The 27500-nt window shown below is 43.5% G+C and overlaps 1 protein-coding gene and 1 long non-coding RNA gene across 2 annotated transcripts; both read left to right on the forward strand.

Moving 5' to 3' along the window:
• The first annotated feature begins 189 nt into the window (after positions 1–189).
• LOC135318624 (uncharacterized) lies at positions 190–12401 on the forward strand. Its single transcript, XR_010376891.1, has 3 exons — positions 190–1168; positions 9489–9548; positions 11075–12401. It is a non-coding gene; the product is annotated as an uncharacterized LOC135318624 (long non-coding RNA).
• A 2840-nt stretch (positions 12402–15241) lies between these two features.
• PIM1 (Pim-1 proto-oncogene, serine/threonine kinase) lies at positions 15242–20545 on the forward strand. Its single transcript, XM_010977639.3, has 6 exons — positions 15242–15735; positions 15843–15949; positions 16060–16110; positions 16204–16570; positions 18123–18299; positions 19056–20545. The coding sequence occupies exons 1-6, from the start codon at positions 15654–15656 to the stop codon at positions 19211–19213; spliced, it is 942 nt and encodes a 313-aa protein (XP_010975941.3). The 5' UTR covers positions 15242–15653; the 3' UTR covers positions 19214–20545.
• The last annotated feature ends 6955 nt before the right edge of the window (positions 20546–27500 follow it).

A 27500-nucleotide genomic window follows, 5' to 3' on the forward strand; every position in this document is an offset into this window, starting at 1 on the left:
AGGAGAGTGAGTGGCTGGGTGCGAGTTCTCCTCGTGGAGCGTGTGTTTGTGTGCACGCGCGTGTGTTCTTAAATGCCGCTTTTCTCAGATTTACCGCTGCAGCCTCTTGGATCTGTCAGAAGACAGGAAAAAGAGAGAAGGAGCACACGCTCCGACGATTAACCCAGCATCCTTGGCTTAGCAGATTCTTATGACAAGGGAGAGAACGCATCTAAGCTCAGGGCAGTCTTTTTAACCTGCTGTGGGGAGAAAGCAAAGGAAACAGAAGTAAATGACTCTCTGTGTTCCTGAGAGGCCCAGAACTAGGATCATAGATGCGGATGGAGTCAGCTGAGGCTGCCAGCTACCACAGCTTTTATACCAACGGATGTGGGAAGGAGAAGAAAATGAGCCACGAAAGTAGGTTAATCTCCCAGAGAAACACAAAATAGGTAGCAAGTAGCATTTTTACACCTTTCACTCTTTAATTGCTTCAAACCAAGACTGTGAAGTGCAAGGAATTCCTTCTGTGTCCTTACCTTACCTCTCTCAGCCTTTTAGGAATATCCCCTGTTCTAATACAGTTTTTGTATCCGAGCTGATTGCTCAGCTCGGTGCCCTCCCCAGACCGACAAACAACTTTCACTTCTTGCAAGGGATTTTCAATACAACTTGGTATTGAGAGCCGATGAAGTTTTTGTTATTGTTTTATTATTCACAAAGTGCTCACCATAGAAAGTAGGATGTGCAATCTTGATTTTGCATTAAGAAAGTCCATGAAAACACAAAGATCTAACCTGGGAAATGAAATGCAATTTCTATTTCATAGGGATTACCAAAATGAGACCCCACTATACCATCCAGACACTTAATTCAATACTTCTTTTCAAAAGGGGTAAGTAAGTTGTTGATCAAGTTATCCTGAAAGAATTAAAAGAACATTTATTATATATCCAACACACCACTTCTTGGATTTCCCAAGCTTTTCCTCTACATCTGTAATGGACCATCCACAGAATCAGTAATTTTTGCTGTGATTTCTTCTGTTATTCCAGTTTACCCTTAAGACTTGTATAAAATGGTAATGACATGTATTTACCATGAAGGAAAGAGTCCATGGAATAACTACAGATGCACAACTTTTATTGCATCCATCACTATTTGATATTGCTACTCTACTTCAGAAATTGTGAGTAAAGAATGATGCTTTGATGTACTAGGCTGTTCCCTTTTTCCCTCAGTTTTACTTGATTTAGGAGAAACTCTACTTAATCCCTTCTATAAAATTCCCTGAAATTACTCTTGCAGTGAGCAGCATGAATCTAGGATAAATTGCACAAGATGAAAATACCGTTTCAGCTATCTTATTTTGTATAGTATTTGAAAATGAATTGTGAAGTTTTGTTCTTACTCAGCATAAAAAAAAGGAGGGGAGAAGGGGGGAGGAAAGAGTCTTAGCAGCTGTGTGTGTGTGTGTGTGTGTGTGTTTAAATAAGAAAATAGCATTCCCCAGAATTTCCAGTAAAACCCATAAGATTCAGGCAGTTCATCCCTAAAGTATGTGTGGGATGCTGGGAGCTCCCTGGCTTTTCCAGGCAACCCCACCCCCAAAAAAACTCCCCGCAAAAAAAACAAAAGCAGATGGGCTGCATCTGAACGAATCAAACTCCCCAGGGGCCAGAGCTCTCTGCTCTAAATGCTAATAGAGTGAGTAATCAGAAACCTACATTTGGTAAATTATTTATCTTATCTCTGGAACTCAGCAAAGCATCGAAGGCAGCAACTTCTGTAGAAAGATGTTGTTAGTCAAGAACTCCAGCTGGAATTTGTACTTTTACTAGAAAAGGGAAAAGTTCAGAGACTGGAGTGGCTCATGAAGCAATCATTTTATTAAAAAATGACCGCAGGCAAAGCCAAGGAAAACTGACTTCAGAGTTCTGTGCAACAGGTCTGGTTCATGTTTTGTCTAATGGGCCTCATGTTCCATCCGTATGAGGGTAATGGCAAGGGAAACCAATAGATAATAAAGATGCCTGAAGAGCTGGGTATACGTTGCCGCACTCCCCATCTCCACCATTCCCTGGCAAAGGGCAGCTAGCCAGAGTAACCGGAAGCAGTGGTTCTGAAACCTCAGCTTCCTGCATCAGAATCATCTGGAGGGCTTGTTAAAACTCTTGCTGGGCCCCATCCCCAGAATTTCTGCTTGTGCAGGGACCACACTTTGAGAACCACTGGCCTGGAGGTGGGGGTCATTCTACAATTTGGTTTGGTTTCTGTAGAATCTAAGTACCTTTCCTTGGGATCAGGTATGGAGATTGGGAGGTTTAAGGGCTTTGACTGAGATTTTAACTGTGGAATTAGCCCTAGAAATGACCTATTCACCTATTTTACAAAACATAATTAACTTGATAAATCAGTTCCATCCCTGGTTAACATTATAATAAATACGCTTGCTTTGTGTCCCCCACAGTCCCAAGTACTTTTGAGTTCAATCAGAGTTAGGCAAATAAAAAAGTAAAGGTTTCATTTGAATAAATATGATAGCATAAGTCACACACATTTATAAACACATTAAAAAGTTTGTTTTACCCCTACACAACTTCATTGGTTTAACCACATGGTGAACTCAATTCTGATGGATTGAATTGTGAAATAAGAGGAACCCAAATGATTCCTTTCTCTTTGCTTCTTTCCTTCAAACAACAAATATTTTTGGAGCACGTGCTATATATGTGACAAAATATATGACAGGGTATTGAATCTACGGGGAGATGAGACCAAATAATACAAACCACCTGAGGTAAAGGAATTCCCCACCAAGTGTGATGGCCAGGTGATGCTTTACAAAAGGTGGCGCTTGAGTTGGATCTGTTCAAAATCCTTCCGTGGCTTCCTATCACCCTTCAGATAAAATTCATACCCGACAGAATGGCACACGCAGCTCTTTATGATCACCTACGTCCAATTGGATTACCTGTCCAATTGGATTTCTCTCCATTCCTTTTTCACCCCAGGGGCCATACTCAGCAACAAGGTAAAAGTCTGTGATAATGTGAATTTCAGAGGTAACCGCAATTGACCATCAATCCTCTACCTAGCACCCTTCCCTTTTCTCAAAGACTGCAGATCTCTTTGGAGGGGGTGTTGTGGGGGACGACTGGGAAATGACTGCCTCATGATCCTTTGAACTTTACTTCAGTCAGTGGTCGTTGTGTACATAATGAGTTTCACTATTCTTACTTCGTGTGCTTTTTGTCACAGCACAGATCCAACCTGAAAAATAACTATTTTTCTTTAACCTCACAATAATGCAAACTTTCTCTAGATTTTACGCTTACAAAATTTTTGGACCCTACTTACTACGATATGATGTGTTTTTCCTGTCCATGCAAATTTGTGCTTCTGGGTGTTGACACATGTTGTTCCTTCTTGCTGAAATTTGAATTTCCCCATCCTGTCCTTGACTGGTTGATTCCTCTCTTCCTATTTATGTTTCAAGACCCGTATCAGGTGCTACCTCCTCGCTGAAGCCTTCCTTGACCCTGAAAGTCAGATTTAGAGGGTGTCTTTGCTTTCTTTGCATACTCTGTCCGAACTGTAATCACTGTAGAACAATTGTTGAACTGTGTGAGAGGTGCTCATTAAATGGTTGTGAAGACATGGACCAAAAAGGAGAAGCAACGACTAAGCATAGGAAGATGGGAAAATGCAAGTCTCACTCTGGGGACAGCAAGTTCTATCCTGCCCTCACCCTCCCTCACACTCATATGGAAAGGAAGACATGCAGTTAGGAGCAGAAGACCTCAGAATAGCTGGGCCTTAGTTTCCTCATCTGTAAAACTTGGATAACGTCAGTACCTGCCTCATGGAGTAGTCCCAGGGGAAGTGTTATATAAGGCACTTAGCACTGTTCTTGTCACATAGAAAGGGCTTCAATAAATGTTATCTATTATTTGCTGTATTAGATCAATTCCATGCTTTTATGGAAGAGGCATATGGCTTACCAAGGTGATGTTTCACAGGCACCTGAGTAAGTAACTGGATCAAATCTATTCCCCAAATTCATACTCAAGATTTCTGAAAGATATAGGTGGCACTTTGGAGCTTTTCTGTGTTACTGAAGTGTTGAACAGTTCAACAGTTGAGCTGTACCGAGTGAGATCTGGGATTGAGACTACCACAAAGGTGAGGGGGAGTGTACGATCTTTACCTCCATACCAGAATGGCTTCATGGAGAGAAGTAGCTTTGTTTGGAGTTCTTCAAGAGTGCAGGGATTAATATCAAATGAAGGGAAGTTACAGAGAAACAGATTTTAATTTAACTTTTAAAAGCTTCCAAATCAGCATAGTTGTATGAAACAGGCTTGCTCTTGAGGCAGCAAAGTCTGTTTTAGTAGCAGTAATCAGAGTCTAGATTATCAACAATGATGTTCTAGGATCCTCAGCTTTAAGATTCTTGATTCTGAAATATAAAAGGCTATTAAGCATCAGGGGGAGGGTACAGCTCAAGTGGTAGAGCGCAGGCCTAGCATGCATAAGGTCCTGGATTCAATCCCCAGTACCTCCTCAAAAAATAAGCAAATAAACCAAATTACCCCCCCCCCCCAAAAAAGGCTATTAAGCATTTACTACAACCATGATTTCAAAAGCTTGGCTTCAAATCCCAGATTTGCCATTTGACTATGGAACAGTCACTTAGCCTATCTTTGCCTCGATTTCTTTATTGGAAATGGGGACAAAGACCCATATTTTCATCAATATCAGAGGGTTAAATTTTTCAGAATATATAAATACTTTAGCATAGTTAATATAGTTAACACCTGTAAAAGGCAGCTCTTTTTATCACCGAGTTCAGTGTTTTCTCATGTGTGTGCCCATGTAAATTCCCATGGATGTCTAGGATCTTTTCACCTGTGAAGCTTAACCCCATGCTGTCAGTCCTTTCTCAGTGTTTCCATGCCTGAGCTCACTCGTTCTGTTTAATGTAGACCCCAGTCACTCAGCCATCCCCAGAGATTAGGTAGAGAAGAGTCTACCTCTAAGCCCAGGAAATGTGTGCCTTCTGGGTAGGTTCCAGGGTAAATGCCCTTTTCCTTTAAGTGACATAAATAGTCCAGTCACTGTTTCCAAGCTCTGTTAAGAAGAGGAACAGACCTGTTTCCTCTAGTGTCCTCTGAGTGCCGATAACTGGATGCCAAGGAGTTGGCCAGATCATGTGGGATAGGCAGCTGTCTACATGATGTAATTTGAGGGGGTTGAGGAAATCCCCCTGCTTAAAATATCTTCCCCCAATGGCCTGGACACATGCCTGAAATGTATTACTTATTTTTCAGAGTAAGATGCTGCTGAAATGCAATTGTTATCCAGGAGTGGACTCACATTCAGCCATTATCATTCATTAGTACTTTGGTTTAAATTAATTTATCAGATTAGCTGGTTGAGTAGAGTCCCAAAGATAAGCAGGCACGAGACAAACACGTTTTAATGAGGGAAACTGATCTCAAAGGGTCAGAAGTATGGGGTACAGGGCCACTCAGGTGAGGAGCTGTGAAAATGGTCAGAACAGTTTGGGGGCAGCAGGGAGGACCCAGTCAAAAGGCAAGAGAGGGGAGATGTAGAGTGAGCTGGAAAGGCTCTGAACACTATTCCAGTACTTCTCTATTTTGATTATTAATACAATTCTAGACATGGGGGAAAAAAACACTTTTTCTCTTTGGGGTTATTTTCTCAGGTTATTTCCCCAAAGTGGAATTCCCAGGTTAAAATTAAAGTTTTGATTCCATGACATCAAAATGCTATAGAGCCACCAGTTCAGTATAAATATACTTGGGTTGAAATATCTTTCTATAATTTGTGCAATTGTCCCTGCAGAAGGCCATTCATTCTTTCATTCAAGCAAAAGTTGTTGAGCCAAAAGTTGTAAGTGCCAGTTGCCATATTAGGCTCTGGGGACACAAAGCAAAATCAGCATTTCCTACCTTCATACAGCCTAATTGCTCATTAGTTTGACACAATCCAACTATCCTTGGTTGTTGCATCTTTTTACTGGATTCTTAGCATTCTTATTCTTTTATTCCCCTTGACTCTTCATTTCTCCTGAAAATACTTAAGCTATCATTTTATACAGGCTTTTAAAAAGTCACCATAACACTATGTTTGTTGAACTGATTTAAAAATTACAGTAAAATTTTGCTATAATTCCATCTCTTAGAGAAGGCCAACATGAATAATTTGGTTAATTATCATTTTTAAGTCACCATATACTGAGTGCCTACAATACACTTGCCAATTATTGAGTTATGTCTAGGAGGGAGCTATTATTAGCCCCAAATTACAGACAAGGAAACTGAGTCATTAGAGGTTAAGATTATACAACTTCTAAGTGGCTGAGTCAGGATTCAAACCCATTTCTGCCTGACTCCAAAATCTGTGCTCATATTGATCATGAAAGAGTAATTTCTTAAACAAACACTTGAATGGTTAACATCTAAAGATGGTTATAGAGTCATCTAAAAATAAAATTGTCTTGTCATAGGCTCCAATGAGAGTTCCTGGATTTCAAAGCCAGTGTTTTCGTAAAATTTTTTTACAAAGTTTATTAGTTTGTTACGGCTGTCATAACAAAGTACCACAGTCTGGTGGCTTAAGCAATGGAAATTAATTTTTTCTCACAATTCTAGAGACTCGGAGTCTGAGATCAAGGTGTCACCAATGTTGGTTTCTTCTGAAGCCTCTCTTCTTGGCTTATAGAAAACTCTCTTCTCTTTGTCTTCACACGGTCTTCCCTCCTCTTTGCAACCCTTCTGTGTCCTCATCTTTTCTTCTTATAAGTACACCAGTCATATTGGATGAGAGCCCACCCACGTGACCTGTTTTACCTTCATTATCTCTTTAAGGGGCCTATTTCCAAACACACATTCCAAGGTACAGGGCAGGGTGACGTCAACATGTGAATTCTGAGGTTAAAGAGACACTAGTCAGCCCATAACATAAAGTGAAGCTAAAGGTGCTGATAATTACATGAAAAGAATTGGATAATAAGATGCTTTGCCTTACCATGTTTACTCCTATAGTTGTTTCAGAAATATTTATGAACATCCACTACATTCAAGGCTTGGTACTAAGCTAGGAGAACCAAAACTATAGAGGATATGGTCTCTGCCTTCAAGGAGTTCACAATCACTGGAGAGCCATTTAGAGGTTCTGGAGCTCAAAAGCACATCAGTGTCACCTGGAGGGCACTCACTGGGCCCCACCCCCAGAGTTTCTGATTCAGTGGATCTGGAGTTGGCCCAAGAATTTGCATTTCTAACAAGTTTCCAGGTGCTGCTGGTCCAGAGACCACACACTTTCAGAACTACTGGGCTAGACATATCAAGATCACATGTGACGTGTATGATTGAGGTGGCACAGGTGCTTGGAGAGCACACAGGAGGGGCCATTTTCTGTTTTCATGCTAAAGCAGCTGAGGAGACAACTGGGAAAGTCCCTTTGCACCTGAAAATTCCCCAGAAAAAATTTTAGCATTTAATTGTAAACATATTATGGTAAGAAGCGAGGCATTGCCTATACCATTAATTTGCTACTTGGAAAATACTACCTTTCATTACTAATTATATCTGTATAAGTAAATAGAAAGAGCCTGGGGTGGTAATCAAGTCTGGGTTTGTATCCTTGCTTTAAAAATTCTATGGGAACTTTAGCAAGTCACTCCCTGCCTGTGTGAGATTCGGGTTTGGTCATCTGTAACACTAGAGTGATTCGATGAGAAGATCTTCAAGTTTCCTTCCAGCTCAATCTTCTGATTCTATATAACTTGCTTATATAATGATTTTATATATCTTGCCTTATCAGAATAAAAAGATTCATAAGCAGGAACTAGGACCATGTCTTGGGTCTCTATATATCTCCGTGGTACAGTACCTTGAACATAGTAGCTGTTCAGCAAATGTGTATTGATCACTTGACTGAATCAGTCGATACCACTGCAAGACACAAGAGATTCCTGTCTCACTGCCATAGAGTATAACTTCCCTTCACCCTAAAGCTAACCCTTATCCCAGATGCTTAGCTTCCAGAAGCTCTCATTTTCAGCAGCCATTCCCCCTAGTCACCACTCATTCACACTGTTAACTTTTAACATTGTTCCAATCTCCATTCATTTCTCTTGGGCACAATATTGAAGGAAATTATCCACTGACTCTATTGTCTTTCCATTCATTACCTTGCTTCCTGATTTTATTTAATCTGGCTCATGGCCCTCTGTGCTCTGAGTGTGACCTGTAACACACAAAGAGCTACCCTATACATTGTCTATTTCTTAATCAGTATGTTCCATGCATTAGGGCTTGTGCCTCTCTTACCTGTGGACCTTAAGCAAGTTATTTACCTTCCTGGTTATAATAGTAATTAAGAGGATTAAAGAAAAAAGTATAAATATATGTGTCAATATGAATATTTATCATATGTATATTAATATATATGTGCAGTATATTTGGTACATAAAGTGATTAATTAGACTAGTGCTTAGCACACAGTAAATGCTCAATTAATATTAGATATTAGCCCTATAAGTTAGACTGTACCTAATTCTCTAAGCCTTTGGCTTGGGAGCCTGGCAATCTTAATTTATAAGTGTGCTTTTCTGAGAAGGGCAAAAATTTGCTCTGAAGTTTTTATTTTTGAAAGAGCAAACAGCCACCTGTCCTTTCATTATAATATATAATAAAAGTGACAAGGGCAAAGATTAGGCCAGGGGAAATTCACAGATCTTAGATATGTTTTCTTCCGGGTTTAATTCAATTCAGTTTTGTGGGGTTTTTTTTAAGTGTCGGTTTAGTACCTCCCAAAGAGAGGTATGTGGTCTTAAAAAATTTACAATTTAGTCTCTACACTTAAAGAGCTTATAGTTTCATTGGGGATACAAGGATCCTTTCATGACGGACACAATGCTTGCTGCTCTTAAAGATGATGCTATGATGACGTCAACACTTAGGTAACAGAAGAATATGATTCTGTCAGATTGCTAGTACAAACAACTGCTGTGAGTTTAAAAACTAGTGGCTAGAGTGATCAGAGAAAGCTGCAAGAAGACCAAATGGCTTTGTGTTGGTGTGTAAAGATAGATTGAACTCAGGAATATGTGTGTAGTTTGTCTTCACAGCCCTGCACAAGAGGACTGGTTCTTTGCCAAAATAACTCCCATTCTTAAGAGTGACTTCAGAGATAATTCTGATGAATGCTGATGATGTTTGCTTCTCATCTAGTCTCTAATAATGTAGCGTCACTGAACACAGAAATAAGCTTAACCTATCCAGGGAAAAGTAATACTATTTCCATAAAGAGGACAGCACAGCTCACTAGTTCTTGAGAGTGAGCAAGATCATACTTAGACATTCAAAGAAACTTTGACAAAGTTATACATTGAAGGCCATAAAAAATGGTTCCGTATTTGTAGTACAGTTGTTCTAGTTCTGGCTGTGGTTTGCTGTCCATGTTTGTTTTAGCAGCACCCAACCTAAAAGGAGAACTAAAACAGAGTTGGAAAAGAGGAAGTATATGCTGAAAATGTAAGTTTCTCCAAATTATTGAGTGGATTTCATCCAATCATATTAATGCATGTCTTCTTTGTCATTTGAATCTTGAACACCCTATGTGTTAACCACAGTGTAAGCTACTATTTCCAAACCATAAACTTCAAGAGATGATTTGAATAGAGAATCTTCCTAGTTTCTTCTTCAATAAAGACTGAAATAAAGTCTATGGTCTTTTTCATCTCTTTCACCTTTGCCTCCTGACATCAGGAGGTCCTACTGATTTTTCTCTCCAGCTTTCTGCTTTCGATTTATTTAAAGAAGCTTTTATTCATTCATTTTCCATGTATTGGGGAACACAAAGAACATCACATAAAGCACCTTTTACTTTAATTCCTGAGGTTGCTCCCCCTGTTCCCTCTCTCCTTTCTACCTATTCTTACTCATCCTTTAAGATTCACATTAAGTTCTACATCCTTCATGGAGTCTTCCCTGACTTTTTCAGCCCTGCCTTTGTGGATGATACTCTCAGTTAGAATTTAATCATAGCTTACCTTGTTAAATCTCTTAAACTCATCCTGTGTTCCTTGGGAAAGCAGACTGGCATGGTGGGGGTGGGGGTGTGGGAGATGGCTTTGCCACTTAGCTATGTTGCCTTAAGCAAATTATTTCTTTCTGTTTCTGTTTATTTATCTGTAAACCAGTGAAGATAGTAAAACTGCCCATGTCACAGGATTTATATGAGAATCCATATCAAGTACTTAGCAAAACGCCCAGCACATCTTTGCTGCTCAGTCAATTTTGGCTGCCACCACAGTGTCTCTCTTGCCCCTTTCGCCTGACTCACTGTTAGCACTGAGCCTGGATGTTCAAAAAAGGATGGTTTCTGCCCTCAGTACTTTTATAATCTAGTCATAGAGACTAAACAAATATAGAAAAGTTAGGCTGTATACTATTAAATGACAAATGAGATACACAATAAACAAATGTTTTCATTAGCATCTTTTTAGTGCCTAGCAAGAGGTTCCATGAAATCTTGAGCTAATTTTTTTTTCCTTTTACTTAGATGCACTCGTGTCTTTTCCAAGTCTTGCATCAGCAGTTTTATTTTACTTTTTAGAAAATGGCAGATAGTCCCCTCATCAGTTCTTAAATATATGAATTCTCTCTATCTCTGTCTCCCCCACCCCCACAGCCCCTTTTATCAGTCAAACATGCAAGGTTTTTGTGCATGTGCCTGGTCTTTTTGATCTGAGGTACCTCATCTTCTAATAAGGTATTTTATAACACTCTCCAGGCTTCCTGTAGTCTTTATACATTCTAAGCTACTCCTTTTTGTTTTTTCCTATCCAGTAATACTCAGGAACTATAAAACCTTTGTGTATAGTGCCTTCAATAAATATTGATTACTTTTACTCAAATTGTCAGTACTAAATGTGTAAAAATCCAAAAATAAATCAACGTTATTTTTATTTCTTTAAAAAAAAACAAATGAATTGGTAATGAATTTAAATATATCTTATTGGATAATAAAAACCTTTTCTTTTTCCAACCTTGCTAAGGAAATTGGAGGCTGACTAAAGGAGATTTATAAACTTGAAACAAATGTCACATCTTATCAAGAACAAGAACCAGTTCTAACTGGACTACATAGATTTCCTGATATATTTTGGAGCTGGGACATACTGGATTTTCTAGCTGTCCACCACTACCACAATTATTACAACTTTTAAAATTTAGACTGTTTCATGTCCTACATGAAATACATGTGATGTTTAAATTAATTTTTTGTTTTGTTTTTGTTGTTTTTATATATTTACTTATTATTTTGTAACGAAGGTACTGGGAATTGAACCCAGAGTGCTAAGCACACACTCTACCACTGAGTCATACTCTCTTAATACATGCGAAGTTAAAATTTTTCTAAATAATCTTACAACTGCTGAGGTAATTGGAGATATTTAAAGATACAGAAAGAAGTGTATTCCAGTTGACTTTCTCCAAAATCTCCCCTCTCTTTTTATTTCACCAAACAAGTAGAGAGTAAACATTTTTTTAAATGGTAAATTTTTAAAAATTAAACTTTAAATTTAAAACTGCAGTAATTCTTTTTTTAGGAGAGAAATAAGAGATGCAGACCTAGATTATTTCTATCAGATTAATTGTAAATAGCTTATAGAGAAAAAGCAATACAGACCTAGTTATACAAGTTCATCAGCTAGACTCAAAGTTACTTTAAAAAATAGTATACAGGCATTTCCTTCAAACTTCTAAACTCTGACTACAGAAATTGACAATGACTTGATTAAGTCCATATCAGGTAGAATATGGATACCACCTAAGGATTAATTTGTCTTTTGTTCAAATTAACATGAATAAATTCTCCTCTTTCCAGAGAACTGTTAGCATAATTATGGCCTTTATCTTTCCAAAAGCACTTGTCATTTAATTATTAGTGTAATTTTTTCTGATTCTTTATTAGAATCTTTGAGACAGCACAGATTGTGCTTGTTTTTATTATTAAAACAACAGTTTGATGAATCAAAACCTCAAGTCCCCTACCGTCAAAGAGTAACTGTTCATACAAAACATACCGGAATGTTTAATACATATCTGTAAAAGCAGTTTTAAGTAAATAAAAGCTCTTTGCCAAACAAGGTCCATGTTTTGAAACTTCCAGCTGTGAAGCACCCACCATATAAAGCAGACACATTAAATGTTAATCACTTTAGCTCAAACTAATTAAATATTTAGCCCTACAAAGATCTAGAGAAAATGAAAAAGATTGAATTGATTTAATGTATATAACTATTTTGAATCATAGTCTCTCCCAAGATGACTAAAATCAAACTAGATAGCATTTTATCTTTGAAACCTCCAAGGTGCAAGATCATTCAAAATTCTTCTTTTTCATCATCATTGTCATAACTACAATCAGCATCATTGCCATCATGGCTAATATTTAGAAGTTTACTCTGCTTATCTACGTGCTCATGCAGAATTTTACTTGCTCCTTACTACAGCCCTATGAAGTAGGCGCTATTACTATTTCCATTCAGAGCCTAAAGCTTAGAAAGGTTAAGTAACTTGATGAATGTCACATAACTAGTAGATACCAGATCCCAGACTTGAAAGCAGGCTAATTCAGTTTAGAGGTTATTGCTAACCTTTATTTTGCCTAAAGCCCACTTCATTCACTTAAATTTGGTAAAAATTGACTTTAATCATGACCTTTTTGTTGGGACTTTTGTTATTTTCCTTCATCAACAAATGTTGGATAAAGTATTCATCCAAGGAAAAGGGAGACAAGGTATAAATAACTGAAAAGTTGATTAATAAAGAAAATATAAAAAAAAAAAAAAAGCAAACACATGATTGTCAGATAAGTGGAACAGACAGTGAAACAATGCTTGGAGGACATAGAAAAGAAACTATGGTTACCAAAGAGGAAAGGGTGGGGAGGGATAAATTAGGAGTTGGGGATTAACAGACACATTACTATATATGATACAGATAAATAACAAGGACCTACTGTATAGCACAGGAAACAATATTCAATTTCTTGTAATAACATATAATGGAAAAGAATCTGAAAAGGAAAAATATACATGTATGTATAACTGAATCACTTGCTGTACACCTGAAGCTAACATTGTAAATCCATTACACTTCAATGAAAAATTTAAAAAAAAAGAATGCTTGGAGTTTGTTTAGCAAACTGGAGTGGAACTTCAACTGTGTCCTGAAGTCTGGAAAGACTTTAAATAAAAGTGAAGAGAAGAGGGCATTCTCAGAACAGGTTGACTGCCTCTACAAAGGCAGAAAGTCTGAAAAGTGCCAGGTGAGTGGGAACAAGTGACAATAGTCCGAGAGGGCTTATGAAAGAAAAGGGAACACAGAGGGGATGGAAGTGGGCACATACACTTATACCTGATATCTTAGTACCAAGGACAGTTTTAGACCCTAGTAAGAGGAATACTTTGAATGCTCAGGAGCTGAATTTGGGTCATCTCATCTCTTCCTCCCTTAGCTGTTGTATGACCCTGTGCCATCCTATTTGTTTCATTTTCCTATCTGTAAAAAAGGGAATCATTTTTGTTCCCTTGGGTTTTCTCCTAGTCATCAAAAATGAATGAGTTAGGCCACAGTACACAAACAAAAGGAAAATATGTAATATTTTATAAGAGAAATTCATAAAAGTTATGAAATATTTGGGCATCTTTATAAAACAAGCACTGTGGAAACCTTTAAATGAAACATTTAAATTCATTAATGACAGCAGCTATACAGATCCTCAGACCTCCTTATTTTTCCTTTAAATGGCAGAAACTTGAAAAAAATTAAAGACGTAGTTAGCTTTCAGTTACTTGGGCCCTGACAATTCAATTTATGGATTACATAGAATTTTAATTTACTCATTTCACACGTCTTAATCAACTCTACGTGAAGTTTAAAAGGACAAAGGATGGAAGTCGAATTGGTCAGTTTTCCGTGTTATTTACAAGGGGGCAGCAGGGAGAGGGGAGATATACTCTGAGTCAAGACTTGGGGGCAGCCAATAATTGCTAGTATTGCCAGACCGGTAATAACAGGCTGATGAAAAGGTGAATACAACGTGAAAACCCTGATTAAATCAAGCGCGTCCTTCCACCCTCGATATAGATGAGGAATTTTCCTCTCTCTCCCGCCCTCTCAGAAGGGGCTGCAACAGCATCTGGCATCACAATACTAACATTTGTTTCGTGATTTCCTCTTTACCGGGCACTCTGACACACATCACTTCTTAGGAATCAGGACCGATTCACTGGAACCTTTCTGCATTTTAAAAATAAAAATCTGCTAGGGAATCTGGGGGATGTGTTAACTGTGATCTGGATCCCTCCCCTCGAGTGAGGGGAGCTCTCCCCGTTTTATTCCAGGCCTATGACACCTCCACTCCTTCCGTGAAGCCGCCGTGACTCACATCTTGCATACCCTTCGCCCCCCACGCGCCCCCAACACACAAACCTCGGAGGACCAAACCCGAGCCCACAGCGCGTGGTCAACCCGCCCAAACCGACTTGGAGGTCTCGCGTCTGAGTCACACAGAAAGACCACCCTCGTCGGCATCACCCCCACTCCCCCAGTCCCTCACACCCCGTCGCGCCGGCGGCCCGGCCTCCCCGCCTGATACACCACGCCCGTCGTCTCTGCGCAACTTGTTATGCTCCAGCTCGAGCCCTTGACCCAAAAACCCCGAGAAACAGAGAGCCGCAGAGCCGGCCTCGGGCGGCCTTTGATGGCTTTGTTATTGTTTGGGTTTGAATCGATACGCCCCTCCCCATCCTTCCTCCCTCGCGGCTCGACACCCAGCTCCTGCCTCCCCCTCCCGCCCCGCGCCCCTCCCCCTCCATTTTGGCGCCTTTTCCTTCCCGCCACGTCGTGGCGGCGTAGAGACCATTCTGACCGCGAAAGTGGGGCGGGGCGGGGGTGGGGCGAACCGTGTTATGCAGATCATTCGGCTTCTGGTTGGCTGGAGACGCGCCGGCGGGGGCGGGGCCGGGGCGAGGCGATGGGGCGCGCGGGGCGGGGGCCGAGGGGAGTCGCCCTGTCCCGCCGCTTCCCCACCCCCTCTCCTCCCTCTGCCCACCCGGCAGATCTGCTCCCCGCCTAGGCCTCCCGGAGAGGCCCCGCCCCATCCCCGCCCGCCCGCGAGCCCCCCCGCCGGCGCGCTCCGCCCCTTTACTCCTGGCGGCTGGGCGAGCCGGGCGTCTGCTGCAGCGGCCGCGGCGGCGGAGGAGGCCTGAGAAGACTTGGCGGCAGCGGCGGCGGCGGTGGCGGTACCGGCAGCAGCAGCAGCAGCTACAAGCTCCCTGTGTCGCGGCGCTGCCGTACGAACCCCACGGGCCCCACGAGACGCCCACCCCGCCGCCCTTGGCGCTGCCTGACCCCGCCGGCGTGTCCACCAGCCGCCAACCCCGGCAGCGACCCCAGTCGTCCTCCGACTCGCCCTCGGCCTTCCGCGCCAGCCGCAGCCGCAGCCGCAACGCCACCCGCAGCCTCAGCCCCAGCCGTAGGCACAGCCACCCGCGCAACCTCAGCCCCAGGTCCTATTGCAGCTCTTCCAGACTCAGTCCCTACGCCGACACCCTGGAAGTTGGGATGCTCTTGTCCAAAATCAACTCGCTAGCCCACCTGCGCGCCGCGCCCTGCAACGACCTGCACGCCACCAAGCTGGCGCCCGGTGAGCGCCCCCCTCGACCTGTGGATGGAGGGGCGGCTGGACCCCCAGGGTGGGAGCTGGGAGCTCGTGGGCCGACACTGAGTCCTCTGTGACTCCCCTTTTACTAGGTAAGGAGAAGGAACCCCTTGAGTCGCAGTACCAGGTGGGCCCGCTACTGGGCAGCGGCGGTTTCGGCTCGGTCTACTCAGGCATCCGTGTCGCCGACAACTTGCCGGTGAGTGGGCGCCCCGCCGCGAGGAGGGCGCGCCAGGCGCGGGGCACACGGGTGTGTTTGGCCCCGGCTAAGGGACCTAACAGATAACAGACTTTCTGGGGGGTTTCCAGGTGGCCATCAAGCACGTGGAGAAGGATCGGATTTCCGACTGGGGAGAACTGGTGAGTATCTTGGAGGGAGCGACCCCCGGGATGGGTGGGGTGAGGAGCACCCTCCGACTCCCTCCCTAACGCATCCCACTCGCTCCTCTGCAGCCCAATGGCACCCGAGTGCCCATGGAAGTGGTTCTGCTGAAGAAGGTGAGCTCGGGCTTCTCCGGCGTCATTAGGCTCCTGGACTGGTTCGAGAGGCCCGACAGTTTCGTCCTGATCCTGGAGAGACCAGAGCCGGTGCAAGACCTCTTCGACTTTATCACGGAAAGGGGGGCCCTGCAGGAGGAGCTGGCCCGCAGCTTCTTCTGGCAGGTGCTGGAGGCCGTGCGGCACTGCCACAACTGCGGGGTGCTCCACCGCGACATCAAGGACGAGAACATCCTCATCGACCTCAATCGCGGCGAGCTCAAGCTCATTGACTTCGGCTCGGGGGCGCTGCTCAAGGACACAGTGTACACGGACTTCGATGGTGAGTTAGGCCTGTGTGGGAGCTGCCCGGGAGGGAACTGCCCAGGTGACTCGGCCTGGCCTGGAAGGCCTCAGCAGGCTTCCCTCTCCGGCCCTTTGTAAAGGTCATCGGGCCGCCTGGCTCGATACTAGCAGGGGTGGGGCGAAGGAGAGCTTCCCAGCGTAGGAAAGCCGGGGATTTGAAGCCAACTGAACCTGTAATGTTTCTGGCATGATTTTATTTTTTAAGTGGAATCCAGTGGGTTCCAAGCTTTCCCGATGAATAAGAGGTTGTGGGCAACCGGCCGTAGCCCAGATTTCTGAAGTCTGACCCAGTTTCCCCGCCAGTAAAAGGTGGGAGGGGGAAAAGGAGAGGAGAGAGCGGGAGAGATGAAAATTGATGCCGGTTTTGTAATTTTTTTGTTTTATAAGGGAGTTAGTTTTAAGTAAGGTAGTTTTTAGAGCCGTAGCTTTTTCTCCCCTTTGATCTGGGGGACAGATAAGGAATAGAAACAGTAGTTTCACTAAATAATTCATTTTGTTGACTTTTTTGGGGGGGGGTGTTGTGGGGTGAGAGTCCGGAATGAATGTTGTGAAATAAGATCTCTTGCTGGTTTGAAAATTAGTTGGGTGTCTCCGCAGAGAGGATGAAAACCTATCCTAGGGAGGGGCTTGGAGTGGGTTCTTTCAGAAGAGATGGAATGGAGAGCTTGAGATCAAAGCACTGGAGGGTGGGTCATCATCTGAGCGGCTTAACCTAACAAACGACAGCCTTTCAAAACTTGTGACTGGGGCTTGTGGTTTGTGTTTATTTGCCCTTGAAGGACGCTGGGTTGGGCTGCCTTTTTTTTTTTTTTTTTTTTTTGTATTTAACAGTTAATGGCTGGCGGGGTCCTCCCATGTTTTTTCCTTTGAGCCTTTGCTGCCCCCTGGTGAGCACCAGCGGGGTGGCCCCCACTTTTTTTTTTACAACTCAAAGTTTGTAAACAGGAATCACGTGGTCTGAAGCCAGCCCTGCAGCCCTGTCTACTTTTCCAGTGTTGGGAGGAAGGGCTGTGGGTGTCTGCCCCTGCATTTAGACGGTAGGGAGGAAGGCCTTTCAAAGGGCACCCTGACTTACAGTATTGTGCAAGTGTCTTTGTCTGGATGGTATCTGAGATGAGACTCACCTGGGCTCTTGGGGAATGATGTTTAGTGCAGTTTAAGATAGTTTCTGGAATACCTCCCTTGATTGTTCAGACTTTCATCCCCTCACCCCATTGCAGGTGGTTCTGCCAGGTACAGGCCTCAGGCTTTGGGTCTTTGACCAGTCTTGTTTGTTTCTGAGATTGTTAGTTTATGGTCTGGGCTGGTAGGGAAGTGGGGGTAATGCTTTGGGTGGGAGTGTTGCCACAAGCTGCTCAGCCACTCCTTTTAGCCCCGGGGTAGGTTGGGGAATTAACTTTACCCAGCTGCTGAGGTGTGTAGGGTGGTGCTGGTTTTTTTTTCAGGAGTTACTCAGCATACCACTCAGTTGCTTTGTGTTTTACTTTTGCCAAAAGTGTGTTTTCCTTCCTGTTCCCTCCTGCTTGCAGGAACCCGAGTGTATAGTCCTCCAGAGTGGATCCGCTACCATCGCTACCATGGCAGGTCGGCAGCTGTCTGGTCTCTGGGGATCCTGCTGTACGATATGGTCTGTGGAGATATTCCTTTTGAGCACGATGAGGAGATCATCAGGGGCCAAGTTTTCTTCAGGCAGAGGGTCTCTTCAGGTAACTCCTGGGAAGCCCCTTACTGAGTAGAAGCAGGAATCACAGGGCTATTAGTCCTCAAGGACAGTCTTTGGATTCCAGAGAGCTTCACTGTCTAGCAGATATCATGACCCTTGGCTTAGCCGAATTCTAGGCCGATGATTCACACTTGAGAGCTGGCCCTCAGGAATCAAATGGTTTGCATTTGAGGGTGCCTTGGCGGGGGCTCAGAGAATGGACACATGTGCGAATATTAAGACCATTTAGTTTCACTGAAAGTTTGTTTTTTTAACGCCAAAGAATCCTGATCCCTCAACTCCTGCTGTTTTGCCACGGAATGAAAAGTTGAGGGCTCTTTGAGCCTTTTTCCTTAAGGCAAGTTGTCTAAATACTGCAATTCCAGTGACTTCATTATGGGTGGTGTTCATATTTGTAAGTCGGTAGGTAGGTGAATTGAGTCATCTCATCGAGCTTAGTGATGTCTCATCAAAATCTCTTGTCATCATCCTTCCTATTTCTGGTGAGTGGGCGTCGTGGGAAAGGCCACAGCTATTGAAATTTGAAAACCACAGGTTTAAGAAGGGAGCTGTTTTTTAGCTGAAAGCAGACTGGAGGATCTAGATGGTAGTTACTACCTTCTCACTGAAGAATGAGTTTTAGAAAGGGCAGGGTCTCTGTTGAATCCCTGACTTGTGGGCTCCTGGAAGCAAGTTGGGAAGACCTTTGCACTGCAAAAACAAGTTGAGTCATTCATAACCTCAATCTTGCTTTCTGCAGAGTGTCAGCATCTCATTAGATGGTGCTTGGCCCTGAGACCTTCAGATCGGCCATCCTTCGAAGAAATCCAGAACCATCCATGGATGCAAGATGTCCTCCTGCCCCAGGAAACTGCTGAGATCCATCTCCACAGCCTGTCGCCAGGGCCCAGCAAATAGCTTTTCCAGCAGGTTCTCCCCTCTCTATCAGATGCTTAAGGGAGGGGAAGTGTCTGTTTCCAGCTTCCCAAATACCAGTGACAGTTCTCTCCAAGCAGGACAGTGCTTGATACAGGAACAACATTTACAACTCATTCCAGACCCCAGGCCCCTGGAGGCTGCCTCCCAGTGGGAGGAAGAGACTCTACTCCAGGCATCCTAGGCCTCAACTCCTCCCATAGATGCTCTCCTCGTAGGTGTCTGGCATTGCTGGACTCTGTAATTCCCTGGGGTGGGGGGTGGGGTGGGAGTGGGTCAGAATCCTGCCATGGAACTGTTCCCTTCATCAAGAGTTCTGCTGAATGCCGCGATGGGTTGGGCAGGGGGAAGATGGATTGGGGTGGGATAGGACTAGCACCATATTAAGTCCCTGTCACCTCTTCCTACTCTTCTGAGTGCCTTCTGTGGGGACTCCGGCTGTGCTGGGAGAAATACTTGAACTTGCCTCTTTTACCTGCTGCTTCTCCAAAAATCTGCCTGGGTTTGGTTCCCCCTTTCTTCCCCATCCTCCCCCAAATCCTTCATATGAAAGGTGCCATGGAAGAGGCTACAGGGCCAAATGCTGAGCCACCTGCCCTTTTTCCACTTCCTTTAGTAAAACTCCCAAGTGAACTGGTCTTCCTTTTTGGTTTTTACTGTTTCTAAGCCAAGACCTCACACACACACACAGAAATGCACAAACAATGCAAACCAACAGAAAAACTGTAAATGTGTGTACAGTTGGCATGATAGTGTACAAAAGGATTGTAGTTGATCTAATTCTTTTTTAATTTTGCCTTTAAGTTATTTTACCTGTTTTTTTTCTCTTTTTTGGGGGAAAGATGTGCATTCTAACCTGGAGGTCAACCTTATGTATTTATTTATTTATTTATTTGGTTCCCTTCCTGCTCGAAGCTTCCACGGCTGCTGCCATAGTTTTCTTTTCTCCTTTCCTCCTCTGACTTGGGGACCTTTGGGGAGGGCTGCAACGCCTGCTCGTTTGTAGGGTGATGGGACTCAGGCAGGACAGCTGCTGCAGCTCCCTGACTGCTGTGGGCCCCCTCGCCCCTGCTGATTACCCAAGTGGGTATGGGTTCCATGGGTGATGGGGGAGGGGCGTTGCTGGCTTGTGTATATAGGATAGATATATGAAAAGCAGTTCTGGATGGTGTGCCTTCCGGATCCTCTCTGGGGCTGTGTTTTGAGCAGCATGTAGCCTGCTGGTTTTATCTGAGTGAAATACTGTACAGGGGAATAAAAGAGATATTTTTTTTTTTATACTTGGCGTTTTTTGAATAAAAACCTTTTGTCTTAGTTTGTGGCTCAAGTGTTGTCCATGCAGAGACATGCCAATGTGCATTGACTGAATACTTGGTAAGTGCCAAATACATCCTGGGAGGAAAAAGACCTTTTGGCCTAAACCTGGTTTCCTTCAGTAGGATTTCTGAGATAGCCAACTTTCTGAATATATGCCCAAAAAGTAGAGGAGCCAATTTTATGTAGACAAGATTTGGCTGGAGCGGCCCAATGAAATCCCAGCCTGTTTCCAAGGCAAGTTCTAGAGCTGCACTGATACGGCTTATGTGGCTATCTCCCAGCACTAGGTAGATTTTATGAAATAGCCATTGTGACTAGTGGCAGTGGAACTGTAGAACATTTCGATCATTGCAGAAAGTTCCACTGGACAAGGCTGGCCACCAGGTGAAGCTTTTTCCAAGTCTCTCCCACCGGTAAAACATTTTGAGCACGTACCCTTGATGCGTGTTAAGGTTACTGGGAAACTACACTTGCGTTACTCTCAGTTCCTGATTCAAGTTCCCCTCACCTTCAGCGTGAGGTTTAGTCATTGACAACAGTCAGTGTGTGGAAAATGTACCTTTTTACGTGAGCAGAGTTTCCCTCTACAATGTGGTTGACAAGAGGCTTATGAAAGGAGGTGAAATATTAGCTCTGCCATTTTCTTACCTGCTTGTGCTGGGATAATTAGTATTTTTAGTCATGGGTTCTTTGCACCAATCTGTTTAATAAGCTCCTTGTTCATTTTGAGTTAGTTTAAACTGGATGGTAGAACCCATGAATCTACTTAGTGCATGTGGCCTGACTACATCCTGATAAACCAAAAGCACACTGGAGCAGAGTATCAAGGATTTGTAAATACCGGTTTCTTGTTCCTTTAGAAGAAGCAGCAGCAGTCTAAAACATTCTTCCTTCCCCGTGGGTCACCTTGCTCCTGCCCCTCGGTTCATGCGCACACCGTCTGGACACTGGCCCAGATTCTGTCTTGTCAGGTGGTTTCGAGGGTCCAGGCCACAATACCTCTCACTCCTCATCATCTACCCTTAAGCTTGGACTAGATCCCAAACCCTCGCTTGGCCCCCATGTGGCTGCCAGAGAGGAAGGAAGGATTTCTTGGTTCTGGGGGCTAATTTTCTCAGTTCCCCTTTTCTCTATCCCCCTTGCTCTTCCCCAGCCAGACACACACAGAAACTCATATGTCTTGGAGTATGAGAGTTGCATGCCTCATCCTTTCTAGTAAAGTTAACACTTGACTTAAAAGTTGCTCCAAACTTCTAACGAAATCTCCCAAAGTCCCATCCTTCTTGCTCTTGAAGTGAGTTTCTGGCACTATCCTCTATTAGACTGCCGGGGTGACAGAAGATAGTGTCTCCTTGGGGAGCAGTGCAAGATATTAGGTGCAATATTTTAAGGTTGTATAGGAAGGGTGAAAGATCATACACTCTTCTCATGGGCAATTTAAAATCTAGTGTGGAAAGGGGGTCAGGTAACGAATATGACTGTATGGCCACAGGAGGGGAGCAATAGTTAGGAGCATGATTTGGGAATCAGCCTTGGACTTTGATCCTACCACCATTACTTACCTGGATGTCTTGGGCCTTACTACACCGTCTGAGACTAATCTCTAAAAAGAGATCATCCTTAATTAGATTATCAAGAAACTCCACTTAAATAATGGGTGTACATACATGCAAACAAATATTACGTCCTGCTTAGGGATGCTTCTACATGTAGTAAAAGTACTAAGAAGTACCTGGCAATAAATTCCCAGAGTTAGGACGGTGGTTATTACCTCTGGGGAAGAGGAAAGGAGGTTGTGATTTGGGGCGGGGTATCAGCACAGGGGCCTTCAACTTTATTTCACAAGCTGGTTGGTAAAGACAAAGGTATTGGTATTACTCTTTATAGCTTTTGGTTTGTCTTAAATATTTCATGATAAAAATTTTAAAAATAATGAACAAATATGTGTTTATCACAAAGGAGGCAGCAGACGGAGTTGTTACTGCCCTTGGCTGAAGTAATCTGGGAAGGCTTCAAAGAAGAGGCAGCAGTTCAACTGGCCTTTGAAAGATGAGCCTCAATTTGTTCACCTGTAAGGTGAACATACAGATCAAGCAAAGAAATCCAGAGGGGCTAATGTTTTCCCCTCGCTTAGACCAGGGGTTGGCAAACTACAGCCTGCTGACTGCATCAGGTGTACCTCCTGGTTTTGTACAGCCTGCAAGCTAAGACCGGGCTTTGCATTTTTAAATGGTTGAAAAGAGACCAAAAAAAAAAAAAAAAAAAAAAGATCAAATGAAGAATAATATTTTGTGACAGGTTAAGATTATATGAAATTCAATTATCAGTATTAAATGAAGCGCATCATTGATGACTTGTCTATGACTGCTTTCATGCTGCAACGCAGAGTTGAGTTGTTGCAACAAAGACCTTAATGGCTGACAAAGCCAAAAATATTTACTATCTGGCCCGTTCCAGAAAAAGGTTTGCAAACTCCTGCACTAGTCCATGGTCTCATTGATTCATCTGCATCTTTCATTAACACTTAGCAATAATAGCTAATACTCATTCAGTAACTAGTATGTGCCCAGCAGTGTGTCTTAACTTAATCTTGTAACATCTCTCCACCAGAGAGATGTTATTATTTATCCCCATTTTGCAAATGGGGAGAACCAAGGTGTAGAGCGGAAACTACCATGTCAAGGGCCACATACCTACCAAGTGGCCAGGTTAAAATATGGGCCCAGGCAGTCCACACTCATTACCACTCTGCTGTGCTGCTTCTTAATGTTTGGGTGGACTAGTCAGTCATCTCCAGGTTCCTTCAGGGCCCAGGATCTGCATGGAGGTCAGGGCAGTTCTTCCCCTGACTCCAGAGAGTCGGGTAAGCAGTTCTGTTCCGCTGAAATACTTGCTATTGGCTCTGGTGAGCTACCCTGCACTTAGGCAGCGTTGGAGGCAGTAAAGGGAGGAGAGAGAGGATGGGGTGGGACAGTTAGGGGTGGGGCAGGGACTCATTTCTTGTAAATGTTACTCAGCTCCCTCAACTGCTCTGCTGGTTCTTGGAAACCCTTACCACAAAGGACCCATCGAGAACAGTGTTAAAGCAGATATGGCCTCATCCCCCAGTTCATTTCCTGCCCAGCCTTGCGCTAGTAACCTCGATTGCCAAGAGCAAGGTTGCAGTGACCCCTCAGCATCGCTGTGGGAGGAAGTGCAAAAATAAGCAGAACTAGGGTCAAGCTGAGAGGACAGTCTTTATTTTTATTTATCGTAACAGGATATCCGATGTACAGAATTGGAGTAATCATAGTCCTTGGTTTTCATCCTTGGTCCAAGCAAGACCTGCTGTTATCATTATATTATACTGGGTGGTAAACCCATCACCCAGTTCAAGGAATGGATATTAACAATGGCATCCACCTATCTATATGATCCTTTCTTAGTCCATTCCTTGCCTTTCCCAGATGTAACCTGCTGTCTTGAACTTTGTGTATAGCATTTGCTTATGTTTCTTTAAAAAAGGTTCTATTTTCTAGGCATGTGTCCCTAAATTATGTGGTGTTTAGTTTCAGTTGTTCTTGAGCTTTATAAATTATAAAGATTATCAGGCATGTATGTAGTGATCTGGAACTTGCTCTTTTTACTCAACATTATGGTATAAAGACTCATGCATGTTTTAGCATGTGGTTCATTTTCAGTCTAGAATATTCCATTGTATGGACAGGCATTTGGGTTGTGGCCAGTGGAAGTCAGTCTTTTAGGGGCTCCCTAGGTTAAACTGCTTAGGAGGTCAGCACATACAGCAAGGTGTAGCCCTTGCCCAGTACCCCAGGGTGAGGGCCAGTGACAGTGGAGCCATTACAGATTTATCTACAGAGGACCTACTGTGCACCAGGCACCAGGCTGTAAACACTGAGCACTCCTTTTTCACATGTGGGTAGACAGAACCAGGCTTTTCTCAGGGTTCAACTTGATGCTAGTGAATAGTGTCACAGCAAAGTGAAAATCCAGTGTCGCGTGGGCTCCAGTGAGGTCTACGGGTCTGGTAGTTACTGTCGTGACTGCTATGTACGTGGTGTGGTACAGGGATGAAGATATGGTGATGCCATGTGCATATGTGCAAATATGTGTATCTTTGATGTGTGTGGTGAAGCATGGTGGTGTATATAGATGTGTATGTGTGTGTAGGAATGGGTGTTGTAAAAGTGTAGGTGTGTGTTGTGCTGCTGTACAGACACACTCATTCTTAGAATTACTACCTGCTTCCCCACCTGGACCCAAGAGTCAAATTTCTTCACTCCAGGGCCTGGCTGACTCCTTCCCCTACCTTTGCCCTGGTTCTCTCCTCTGCCCTACTCCCTTCTTTCACCTCTCATCATCTCTTATCTTTTCTATCTCCAACTCAGATCCCTCCTCCCATAACCACACACCCAATTCTCTTTTTTCCTCTTCCCAGCTCCTCCTCCAGGTGGCCCGTCCCAATATACCTTTGAGATCTCGTCCTTATTTGACCTCCTTGCAATCTTCATAAAACTGTTGGCCCCTCCCCTGGTTTCATAACCCCTGGACTTCCTTCGACTCCTCTGCCGCTTGAACCTGTTTCCTCTCCTCTCCTTGACCTTTAACCTTAGGTGTTCTTTCCCTCCCTCACCCCCAAGCCCTCTGAGTTGGCCAGGATCCTGGCAGGAAACAGATGGCACACTCAGATTGGGTAATGCGGGACAGTGTGGAAAAGACCTAGTGACGAAGGTGTGGGGCAGGTGCTGGGAAGACTCCCCGGGGCAGTGCTGTGCCCTGGGGTGAGCCGCAGTGGGAGCACTCCCTGTCTCCGGGGGGCTGGCAGAGAAGCCTGCCTGAGCTTCTTTGGGAGAAGCAGTCTGTCTGCCTGGGCCAATCCCTCATGGAGGAACCCAGAGAAAGAAATACCCCTGCTTTTCTTTCTTCCCACCCTCTGATCTCCTCCCAGGGCCTCCCACTGACTGAATCCAACCGAAAGCCAGAAGGCAGGGAGTTTGGTGTGAGGCAGTGCACATAGGTCAGGCTTTCTGGCACAGAGCCAGCTGGGGAGAAGGGTAAAGAGTGTCTCTGGAGGCCAAGGGAGGACCCGCAGCATGATCACCACAGCTTGTGCTGCCTCTCCTGGCTTCAGGGACCATCTTCTCCCTAGTAATTCCTAAAACCCAGCCCAGACCTCTCTCCTGAGTTTGAGCCTGGAGATCAGTAGCCTTTTGGATACCACTGCCTGGGAGCTCCCAGGAACCCAGGAACTGAATAGCACTTGTGTGCCTGCAGGAAAATGATTGGGACCTTCCCACCCCTGAATTCCACCCTGCCACTGATCGCCTCTCGGCTCCGCTCATGAAGTTCCTGAGAGACACAGGTGCCCACATATTTTTTATGATACGTGCTTTTTAGTGAAAGTAATGGTATAAGGTGAATTAAAGTTATATGATGTAACCCTACCACCCCAGAGAGAAATACTTTTAGCACATCCATATACATATACACACATATATATTTGTTTTTATTTATATAGTTACATATACGTACATATTATCTACATATAATTTTGCAGAACAGAGCTCATATTTTTGGTAACCTATTTTCCTCCCATTTAACAATGTGCTATTGAAATGTTTTCATTTCAAGAACTATGGGTAAACATAGTCATTTTGATACGGCCATCGTACATGATTAATTTTGGTAATTCCTAATTTTCCACCGTTGTATATGAAATATTCTGTTACTAGATATGGCTTTGGGCAGAGATGAGTCATTGCCTGTGTCAACTTCTATTATTTATTTTTTTCCCCTTGGTAATGGAAGCTCTGAGTTTTAGCTAGTCACATGGCTTTCCTTAAGAATAAAGGCTAAATTCCTCAGATTCCCTTGCAGCTAGGTGTGGACACAGGACAAAGTTATGCCCCAGTGAAATGTAAGCAAACAAAAGTGTTGTGGGAGCAGGAAAATTCCTTAGAAGTTGTCTAGTATGCACCCTTCCCCCTTGGAGAGTGGGAGGAGCTGTTGTGAGAAGAGGGTGGTGTGGGGGAAGGGGGTTATTGAGAAAGCAAAAGTAAAGAGCTTGCTCAGGCAATTCCATTCATCCAAGCCCGCATCACTATTGTCTTATTTTATGGCAAGCTTTTAATAGTTTACCAGAAAAATACATTCCCAGTAAGTTAGTGATTTTTAAAGAATGCATGGTGTCTTTAAGTATACGTTCACTGTACCTTGGTCCTAGTACCTGTCCCCCCAACACCCCTCGTGACACATCTTTCCAATTTTGTAATACGAGTCAGTTAAAAAGTGAGATTTCATATCAAGCCAGGTCTCATTTATTTACATTGATCCATGGTGGAAATTATATGATAATATGAATAGTCTAAAATAAAAGATAAAATATATATTTGGCTCTGGAAAATGTGTGCCATAATCCAACACATTTTCACTGATGGAAAGAAGAAGGGAATGAATATTATTTTTAAAACCAACTTTATCGAGGGGTCATTTACATACACTAGCTAGCACCTACTTTAAGTTCACGGTTTGATGTGTTTCGACAAATGTACATGCCCATGTAACCACTACCACCATTGAGATATAGAACATTTCCGCCACCCCAAAAGTTCCCTTGGCCCTTTGCAGTCGATCACCCATCCCACCCCCACCAGCCCCAGGCAACCACTGATCTCCTTTCTGTCACTATAGATTAGTTTTGCCTGTTCTAGTATTTCATTTAAATGGTGTCATATAGCATGTCATTTGTGAGAATGACCATTTGTTGACATTTACAGACACTTACGAATGTATAATCATTTCCCTTTTAGAGATGAGAAAACTAAGACAGAAGTAAAGTAATTTACCGTGGTCACATGGCTAGTACGTTTGACCCTCGGCATCCATGGGGGATTGGTTCCAGGACCTCCCTCGGATACCAAAATCCACAGTCCCTTATAGAAAACAGCATAGT

Source organism: Camelus dromedarius, chromosome 19, assembly GCF_036321535.1.
Source record: "Camelus dromedarius isolate mCamDro1 chromosome 19, mCamDro1.pat, whole genome shotgun sequence".
Classification (NCBI taxonomy): Eukaryota; Metazoa; Chordata; class Mammalia; order Artiodactyla; family Camelidae; genus Camelus; species Camelus dromedarius.